The sequence below is a fragment of the Lutjanus erythropterus genome, chromosome 8, assembly GCF_056507025.1.
Source record: "Lutjanus erythropterus isolate fLutEry1 chromosome 8, fLutEry1.hap2, whole genome shotgun sequence".
NCBI classification, from domain to species: domain Eukaryota; kingdom Metazoa; phylum Chordata; class Actinopteri; order Lutjaniformes; family Lutjanidae; genus Lutjanus; species Lutjanus erythropterus.
This window is the reverse complement of record NC_139324.1, coordinates 40,753,896-40,764,692: the sequence shown is the minus strand read 5'-3', so window position 1 is coordinate 40,764,692 and position 10,797 is coordinate 40,753,896. Positions and strand designations below refer to the sequence as shown.

General features: G+C 38.9%; 1 protein-coding gene across 1 annotated transcript; it reads right to left on the bottom strand.

Annotated features, from left to right (window-relative positions):
* Positions 1 to 5,365: 5,365 nt before the first annotated feature.
* On the bottom strand, positions 5,366 to 7,817 carry LOC146323338 (cyclin-dependent kinase 5 activator 1-like). Its single transcript, XM_084724191.1, has one exon. It carries the CDS (start codon positions 7,360 to 7,362, stop codon positions 6,484 to 6,486), a length of 879 nt encoding a protein of 292 aa, XP_084580317.1. The 5' UTR covers positions 7,363 to 7,817; the 3' UTR covers positions 5,366 to 6,483.
* Positions 7,818 to 10,797: the final 2,980 nt, after the last annotated feature.

Genomic DNA, 10,797 nt, shown 5'->3' with positions numbered 1-10,797 from the left:
CAGGTATATTTAACTGCAGTATATTCTAGGATGTAGCTGTTGTTACAGATATGCAATATATGCTGTTTGCCTGTTACTTATATAAGGAAACCTAAATTTTGCACCAGAAATTGTATCTTTGTGTCAGAAAACTTTTCCATGTAACAATACTCTGCCTGATGTGCTTCAGCCTCATGGCAACCAATGAAGTCTCATGAATTTCAGTCTCATGGCAACCTCTGCTATCATCCCAGTAAGCATATTCGTCATGGACTTATTTCTGTTGCATAACTGTGTCCCAAGGGTTCCCTGCAAATCAAAGGATTAGTGAGTGGAGTGAGTGGATAAGAGGCTGTCCAAGTTAATTACCTCTTCAACAACCTGTAAGGTTTTGTGCAAACGGGAGCCAGAAGCGTGGACGCTGTGCACGTTAAGGCAGCGACCAAACACATTAACATGAAAGGTCCAGTGTGTAAGAGTCAGGAGGATGTAGTGGCAGATAAATGGAATATAATATTCATAAGTATGTTTTCATTGGTGTAAATCACATGATAAGAATGTTACCTCACAACTGGGGTGTCAAACATAAGGCTCCTGGGCCAGAACTGGCCCACCAAAGGGTCCAATCTGGCCATTTGGTTGACTTTGCAAAGTGTGAAAACTACAAACAAGTCATTAATTCCATTGTATTTTAAATAAACTGCACAGCTTTTCCTGATTTGTCCAGCAGGGCTGCACTGATAAGAGGTGGATCCCACATGCCAACAAACAGGCTATGTGATATAACACTGACAGTCGTAGGTTAGTGTTCACGCAGGAGCTGCCGGAGAAAAATGTCTTTGTCAGAAAGGAGACAAAGACTTATTTTTCTAATCTGTTTTTTTTTTTTTTTCATTAACTGAATGTTTTCAGAACTGTACTTCTTTTCTCTAAAAGTTAGAAGAAACAAAGAAAAGTTTGAAGGTGTTGTTTTTTATAGGTTATTATGCAGTGGTTTTACTGGTCCGCCCAACTTGAGATCATATTGTGCTGTGTGTGGCCTGTGAACTAATATGAATTTGACACTCTAGCCTTAGAATGACCTGTTTATATCAACAGGTGGCGGAGTTTTGCAGCCACCAAAGGTTCTCCTACACGCTTCAAAGGGAGAGTGTGACCAGGTTTTGACAATCTGCAAGCTCACTGCTAGATGTCACTAATTCCTACACACTGGTCCTTTAAATGTGATTGATTAGAAAAGATTATAATTTCCTCTAAAATATTATGATAATGAGAACATATAATGAACAGCAAAATGATGACATTCACCAACTGCACTATGAACTATTAGTGTAGGTGTAAGTAAAGTATAATTTAAGATATTTAAATAATTTGGTTTTACATTTATATTCAATGCCAACATTTATATGGATTAGAGCCAATTTATGTTTCCAGTACTTTAATATAGTGATGCTGATTTAAATTATTATTTTAGGAAGCAAAAACAGTGATACCACTTCAATTTTTATATGTTATAGCAGAAAATTATGAGTAATAAACATTAATAAAATAAACATTTATTTCCCACAAAAGACCTGTACTAAAACAGGCATTTTTGGAAGGATCACATTAAAGCGATTTTTAAAAATTTCCCCTCATATTATTGCTTAAAACTTATTTTTTCTCACTCTGAAAATACTGAGGTAAAAGAACACAAAATTCATCACTGTTATTGACAGTTATCACTGCTCTGTGCACTTTTATTTCTTAATTTTGTGCTGTTTTGACTGAGTTTGAGATTCTCAAAGATTCTTCAAAGATTCTGCTCCTTTGTGGAACACCCTGCTGCTGCACTTATTCATTTACAAATAAAGCTGATTTCTGTGATCTTTGTAATTTTGAGCCTTTTTATGAGGTTAGTTAGAACACTTAGAACTGCAGTTTTGTTCTCCCGGGTACAAGTTGCTTTTAATTTTTAATGAGTTATACAAAAAATTGCAACTTTCTTTTGCAATTTTCACTTGGTCCTGCAATTTCACTGCAAAAAATGTTTAAAAGCAACATGTGCTGCAATTATTTAGAAGAGCTGCTGTGAAATCAGGCATGTTAGGCCGCAGCAATCCCAAAAACAGCCCACAGAACCCTGCAGGGACTGACTGTTATACACACTGGTCCTTTGAGAGGAAGCGTTAAATTAACAAAACAATGCAAAAGAGATAAGAGATTCTACATAAGTTTGGATTTATTTCATCATGATCACCATAAACAATTACTGCATTGACCTTTTATTAACATGTAGAGAGAGTGAATGAAACCGTGGTGCGACACCACAGACAACACACACATCTAAATATCACTTTCCATAGCTGACAGATAGGGGAAAAAATGAACTGTACAAAAAATCTAATTCACAGATGATCATTTCAGAGCGAGACCTGGTGATATAACTGCAAACCTAAACGACTGAGAGGAAACACTGGTACACGACTGTCACGTATACCACTGTGCAAAACATCAAAGCTTTGTTCTCAGCTGTGCAAAATAGCAGCATTATATTCCACATATATTCCAAACAATGGGTTCACAACACAACATCACAATGATCACTTAGAAGGAGCATAATACTGAATAATAACCGTCAGGAATGCCCAAATCACTTTTTTAGCTTATAGAAACTTTAACCGCTATGTGCAAATGATAATAATGAGACCTTCACATTTATTATTTACATTATGAGGAAACATCCTTCCTGACTGATCGACTGCACTGAAAGTGAATTGAACCCAGCAACATTTACAGAGTAGACCATTCGAACATGACATTAAGCTCTATTTGTCTTTTCTTTTTTTTTTGTGCTCGAACTACATCACATACAGCAACCTTCAAAACAGGCAAATAAAATAAAATAAAATAAAGAGCAAATTTATGTGGGATATGTACATGTAAACCATAAAGCTTCAGGCCATGAGTATTCAATAGTTGGCACATATGAGATTTTAAAAACAAATCTCTTGTAAATATGTACATTCCTTTCAGTCTCTAGTTGTGCCAGCCTGTGCAGTGTATTGGAGAACAATACACAACAGAGGCCCGGCGACGGTAATCTTACTGTGTGGCCATATATGGGCCCATTTAGTGCAGTTTATCATATACATTCCAGGAAAGGGAACGCACTCCCTTCTCTACTTTGACATTTCTACCCCTTTTAGCCTCATTTTCAACTTGAACCAGCTGCTCACTTACAGGTACGTCATGTTTGTAGGCAAAAACAAGTCATTTTGATTCAGAATGAGGTGGTTTATGTGAAGAAGTTGGTGCTTTTGAACACAGACTGAGCAGAGAACAGGTATGAAGACAGCTGCACACAGCATGATGCTCTGCTGCAGTTAAGGTTTGCAGATGGAAACTAGGGCTGGGCGATATATCAATATTATATCAATATTGTGGCATGTGATAAAATATCATCTTAGATATCATTATAGTGTGATTTGCTATAAGTGTTCCCTGGTTTTAGAAGCTGCATTACAGTACTACGATGTAATTTTGCGAACTTGACAAACTCTTTTAGCTGCTCTGTTCTTGCCTCTACCCATTTAATCATTATAGCCACATTACTGATGATTATTTAGAGATGCAACGATTAATCGATTAATCAATTTTGAGTCATTCTTTTAAAGAAAAAATTCTCCAGCTTCTAAAATGTGAATATTTTCTGTTTTTTAAACTCCTTTCTGACTGTAAACTGAATATCTTTGGGTTGTGGACAAAACAAGACATTTGAGGACGTCATCTTGTGTTTTTGGAAACAATAATCAACATTTTCACTATTTTCTGGCATTTTTTTGACCAAACAACTAATCGATTCATTGAGAAAATAATCAACAGATTAATCTCTAGTAAAAAATATTTGTAAGTTGCAGCCTTAATAATTTATCAAAAATCTTGTTAATATTTTGTGGAAGCACCAATAGTCATCCATTGTTGCAATATTGATTAATATCAATATGGAGGTATCTGGTAAAAAATGTAATGATATTTGATTTTGTCCATATGGCCCAGTCCTAACGGTGTGTTATTTAAGAGGAAATGTGAGATATATATCACAAAATCATCTAAAAATATTATTAATAAGCCATATCACCCAGCCTGAATACAAACAATAACCTTTCAGCTCTGTTACTCTTACAGCAGGGGTCTCAAACTGGGGGCCCAGGGGCAATTTCTGGCCCCCTCATCCACTCCCTCTGGCCTGCGACAGGATGTCAAAAATATAATATAATCTGGCTCCTTTATTTAATTATTTTTTTCTAGTAGCTTCATACCAACAACTGCTCTGATAGAATATAACTGAAATAAAAACATAATTCTGTTAAAAACAATATATTATGTGTATGTAATTTTACTTTTTGAAATATGCTGCTATTCTGTGTCCAGAAAAGAATAGCTTGTTCAAGGATATTTCTCTTGGCAAACATGGTGGCAGAGCTGATTAGCAAGTTATCAGGTGACATTTATGATCAGATATGTATATATCAAGATATTTCTCTGTATACTCTGTTGCGTTTGGCAAAAGCACAGACAAAATTATCAAAGCTCAGTTCGCCATTTTCATCGGTTATTAAAGCTACAAGGAGCTTTGAAATCATGTTGATTTTGGAGCCCCCTGTGGACAAAAGCAGTAGTGTTTCCACTGTCATAACCACAAAATGTAACATCAAAAATCAAATTATCTAAATAAAAATCTCCTCTCGCTGGCTGACATGTGATTCACTGTAACTTCGCCTGTGAAAATTTAAACAGGTTTGATTTAAAGGAGAATCCGACCTGCTAGCAGCCTTTAAGAACAGCCAAAGAACAGAAACAGCCAGTCTTGTTGTTGTGATGGTCTCGCTAACTTATCTAGAGGGTTCATTAATAAATTGAGGCTCTTTCATAACCAGTTAAAAACTCCTTGTAGTAGCTTTACCTGTTCAAACTCAGTGTTGGAGGAAAACTGATGGAAGCCACACTTGAGACTCTCATTTTTCCTCATCCTCTCCCTATTTCCTCCCAGGATCACTATTCATCTGTATTTCTCTTGATTTCTGACATGTTTTTACAACTTTTCTTTCCTTTCGTTATCACAAACTTTTTCTGGCACTGCACAGTGCGAACAGACTCTAAAACTCCACTATTTCGACCTGGTCAACAATACGGCTACACCAAACCAGACGTCCAAAGAATTCCTGTTTCTTAAGGAAAGTGTTAGAGTAAAGCAGAGCGTATATCTGCAAGTTTTCTGTCAGGGGAAGGGCAACAGATAGATGAAAGAAAACTGATGAATATTAGTTTTGTACCAGAGATTTATGCAAGTTCATGCCAGATGGACAAATTACTCTGCATTCTGTAAAGGTATTCAACACAAATATTCTGTTGCAGTGTATTATTTTATTTTGGTATCAAAATTAGGGCTGAACAATCAATCAAAATTTTATCAAAATCACAATATGATCTACTACAATTTTCAAATTGCAGGATGTGCAATATTTGTTAAAGGTGAAATGTGTGTCAATGTGTGACCATTTTTAATTAAATATTCTGGTGCTGCAGAGCTAAAAAATAATGCACACCATAATCATTTTAATGTGGTTTTCTATGTAAATTAGAATCATGTAAAAATTGCTCTTTCCCTGTAATATTGTAAATTATATCGCAATTGCAATATCAGTCAAAATAACTGCAATCAGATATTTCTTCAAAATCGTTCAGCCCTAATCAAAATCCTTCCCGTTTCTGAGGTCTCAGGGTCGGCAAGTATGGTGGAAACAGTACCGCTTTTGTCCACAGGGGCCTCCAAAGTTAACCATATATGAAAATTGTATATAGGACCTTTAAGTTTGATAAAATTACATTAAAAATTGAGACAAAATTTAATTTTATGAAACCAATTTGAGTTTGAGACCCTTGCCTTGGAGGAATATCTACAGTAACATGTGCTAAACAAACTTCTGATATCTGCTGCATGTTTAACAGCTTAACCATCGACCTTTGATGCTGAAGGTGTATTTTTGGGGCTGACTCTGGTCCTCTTACGCCACGCTCGGCTCCGTTGTGACAGAGTGACTGAGGAGAAATGGCCGCACAGGTCAGCACCTCGGACAGCTCCGCCTCTCGACTCCTCCGCGTGGAAAAAAAGGAAAACGCACAGAGGATCTATTTGTGGTCACCTCACTGCGACACCCAGCCTCTCACTCACTCAGCCAGCAGCAAGTAGGCTAATCACAAACGAAAAGAGGAGGAGGAGGAGGAGGAGGAGGAAGGGGGTGTGAGTGTCACTTTGTATCATGAAGTCAATCCCGAGACAAAAGAGGACAATATACTGGCATGCATTTGATGAAATCTCCTACACTTGTAGCCTAAACATGGGGGTTTTTCAGCCCAGACGTGCCTTCAGCGCTGGCTTTTACATTCAAAACCACCTTTATGTGATTTTGCAAAACATTCATGTTTAAAAAAAAACACACCACCAACAGTGTCCTGTCCGTCTCAGCGGTCCAGGTTCGTGTCGCTCGTGTCTCGCTGGTTTTTCAGGTCCTGGAAGACCTGCGTGAAAAAGTGCGGGTCCGCGTTGAGCTGCAGCATTTTGGCACTCATCCTGTTGATGATCCGGAGCGACGTCTCCCAGAAAACGTCCTTGTTCGCCTCGATCATGAACGGCTTGAGCGGGTAGGAGATCTCGTTGCCCATGTAGGAGTAGGCGAGGTAGAGGCAAGTCTGAAAGGTGCCCTGCAGCTCGGTGGCGGTGTCCACGGTGTCCGTCACCGTGTCCTCGCACAGCAGGTACACGAACACCACGTTGGCCGGCGTGATGAAGCCCTGGTCCTGCCAGCCCTGCAGCAAAAGAGTCCGGTCGATGTTCCGGAACCAGAGGATCACCTCCCCACTGTTTAGGTCTTTTAGTTTAAAACACCTGCGGCACATGAAGTCCCCCAAACAGCGCAGCAGCTCCCCGGTGGACGCCTGGATGACTATCCGCCGCGGCGACACCAGAGACAGGCTGCTGGACTGCTTCTGCACCGTGGCGACCCTCCCGTTTTGGACCGTCGCCTCGTTGTTCTGCGTGGGCACCGTGGGTACCGGCACCGGGATGGGCACTTTGGGTTTCTTCTCCTCGGTTTGGTGGGTTTTCCGGGTGTTCTCGTTGTTCAGCTGAGCCACCTGGCTGGGCGGAGCGGGCAGCGGGTTCGGGGTCACTTTCTTGGCACTCTTCTTGGCCGAACTGGCCACCAGCTTCTTCCAGGACAGAGACACGAACATGGAGTGCTTCTTCAGGCTCTTGTCGTTTTTGACTCCGTCCCCTGCGAGCTCCGCGTCCATGATGGACGCCTTCTTGGTGGCCGGAGATATGGAGAGGACGGTTCCCATGGCTGCGGAGGAGAGAGCCGCGGTGATGTGGATGCTGCTGCAACTTCAACGCAGTCTTCCTGTGGGGTGAGAGGCGGCGGACAAACAGTCACGACGACGATTGAAACTCCATTTACACGCACAGTTAGTCCGTGTGGAGGATGAAGTTGAGGATGGAGCTGGTTTTCAGACTCTACTTGTATCCCAACAGATGCTCAGTCCGTCCGTCCGTCCGTCTGTGAGCGCCTCAGTGAAGACACGCTGCGACACAATCCAACAGGCTGCAGCCGAGACACAGATTAGTCTTCCTGCGTTAAGTCGTGGGTATAAACGAACCAGTGCACGAGTGCAGCCTCTGACTGACAGCCGAGCCAGCCAATGAGAGAGCTGATCAATGATCCAATCACTGGTGGTGTTGTTTTTAGCTCTAGGTTGCCATTGATAGCCTGTTTACAGGTAAGAAGCTCTACTCTGGTGCCTCTTCTTCCTCTTCACTGGTTCAGTTTAGAAAACCAGAGCTATAAATAAATCTGATCATTTTACCTTTATTTTGGTCAGCAAGACACAGCAGAAAATTAGGTCCGTTCACTGACCCGCAATGCTGAATGATGTGGAAAATAGATTCATTCACTGACATTTACACCAGAGCTGCAAAAATTAATAGATTATTGATAGACTGTACAAATAATTGTCAACTATTTTGATAATCAATTAATCGGTTTTAGAAAAGAAGGCAATGTTTTCTGATTCCAGCTTCTTCAATGTGAATATTTTCTGATATCTTCACTCCTCTATGACAGTAAAGTGAAGGATTATCATCCTTTGTCATATAATAATCTTTTACAGCAGTTTAACTTGGTAGGAAAAAGGCAATTTCTGGGAGCACTTACAAGAAGTTATGTTATGTCAAAGTCCTACAATGTGGCTGATAACACAAATCTAAACTATGTGGAACTACCACAGGAAAACCACAAGGCCTCACAATGTTCTAAAATAACCAGGTCCATCTGAAGTAATGAGTCTGTCAGTGTGAAAAAGTTTTGGCAGGGGGACACTGGAGAAGAAACTAAAGGTGACAAATGGTCTAAAACGGTGTCAGAATGTGACAAATATGTGAAAGAAGTGAGGGGAGAGCGTGCTGCATTTAATGCATATGTGTTGTAAATGGAAAACTGAAATAGGAACTCTCCTACACTGAATATGGGAATGTAGTTTGGTTAGTTCAACCACTTTGGATCAAAAGATAAGAAATTTTAAGTAGTTTGTTTCAGAAATCCCATTAAGTCCAAAGTTGTGTTTACTGGGGGACCAGTCCCAAATACCAAAAATATCTAAGTGTGCATTTTCTGTCATTACTGTGGGTATAATAACAGTCTGTTGAGTTATTTTACAACACAAACTGATTAATGCAATGGTGCAAATAGCATCTTGCTTGGTACAGGGGTCAAGAACCTTTGGCTCCAGAATATCATGTGGCTCCTTTGCTTCTCTCCAGTGGTTCCCTGGTTTTTAGGTGAATAAAATACATTTTCCTGTCCACAGCAAATATATTTCTTAGCTTCCTGCACTGGAACTCCTGCTGCTTCTCCAAACTGGGTGTCTGCCATCTCCTACACCGACTATGGATACAACCCTACTTCAAAAAAACTGAACTATCCCTTTAAGGAGGCCCATGCTGGGGCTGCTAAATGCCTAAAATGTTATATCGGTTTGTACAGAATATATTTTTGTATTTTCAAATTAAAATGGATTATATTTTAATCAAATAGCAACTTCTCATGCCACTATTTTATATTTTATTTTGATGCATTTGATGAACAAGTATTTCTATTTTGTAACAAGATACTTTCTGATGTATTTGTCTTGGAGTGCCTACACTGACCAGTCTGTTCTCTGTAAAGAAAATCTGTCAATTAGTTACAAGTAGACCTGAACAATTAATTGAAATTTTACCAAAACTGCAATACGGCCTACTCTAATGTTCAAATCACAGGAGGTGCAATAATTGTGATAAGCAAAATGTGTTTTACATTAAATATTGTCACGATGCAGAGATGTCCTGGCCTTAGCAGTATTCTTTACGTGATTCAGATCCCAGCGAAATCCCTGCCATTAAAATTTTAATGTTTTTCATTTAAAATGAGAATAATGACAAACATTAATCCCTTTAACATGGCATCACAATTAGATATTTTTTCAAAACTGTTACAGGTCTCTTCAAAATAGTCTCATCTTTCAGACACATATTAAAATAAAGCATAAACATCATAAGCTGCAATAAAAGTGACATTATGCGGAACTTTGTACAGAATTCAGGTTTATTCAGGGTATTCAGGTATCACTGACCAACATGCCAATTCTTGATCAGACTAAGTTGCTGACAAATAATTAATATTAAAGTGAAAAATATCCTTAACAGAACCATTAAATCATCCTGTAAACAAATCTTGGAATGGTGTCAAACAAACGGTTAATAAACTGTGTTGCTGTACTTGTTTTAAGATCTCTGAAGCTGCCTAAAACCTTGTTCCCCTAAAACTTTGTACAAGAATGTTCCCTCAAGAGCTCCTGGAAAAAACATCTGAACAAAGTGTTTGTGCCAGCTCCAGGCGAACAAAACTTAAAATCTGAACTATGCATAGTATGCTTGATGCCAGGCTCTTTAATATCCCACAGAAGAAACATCACCTGAACTTTCTTCGCCTGAAATATGTTCACTTCTTGTGCACTCTTCAGATTGTAGTGTTTGATTTATAATGTAAAACTACTGCGCTGTGATCACTGAACAGGTTTCATGGCTTAGCCTCAAAAAGTTATTTCATGCCTTACACCTAAATATCTGTTTTGTCCCTCTTGTAAAGCTTTTCATCATGACTGAAATAAATAAAAAATACTAACATAATGTTTAATCTTCCACTGACGTGCTGTGTTTCCATGCAGTAGGTCACAGTTTTAATCCCACCCTCAGCTTCTGTAGTGGTGCATGCATGTCTCAGGAAACTCTGTGAGTGATCCAATTATCCACAGCAGAACTGGCAGGTCTTCACCACGTTACATGACGACCTGGAATGGAAACAGATGCAAATAGCACTGAAAGTTCACTGAGGCTTCGGAATGGGATTATGTGTATGGGTTTATTATGTAAATACCTGTAAAACTTGTTCATTCTTCTGACTTTTATTTAAATACAAACAACATTTTCTTTATATCATATTTATATTTATTTTTTCCTTTAAACACTAAAATAGGACACAAGGTGATTTACACTGTAAAAATTATGAAGTTGAGACAACTCAAAATTTCAAGGGAACATATGGCAATAGAGTTTTGAGCTCAACTCATATTCTTTAGTTTTATAAAAGTTTTACCAACTACTGATCTTTTGTTGAGATGATTTACTTTTCTACTTTGGGTCTACTTAAATTTGGAGTTTTAGAAACACCCAAAAAACGTATT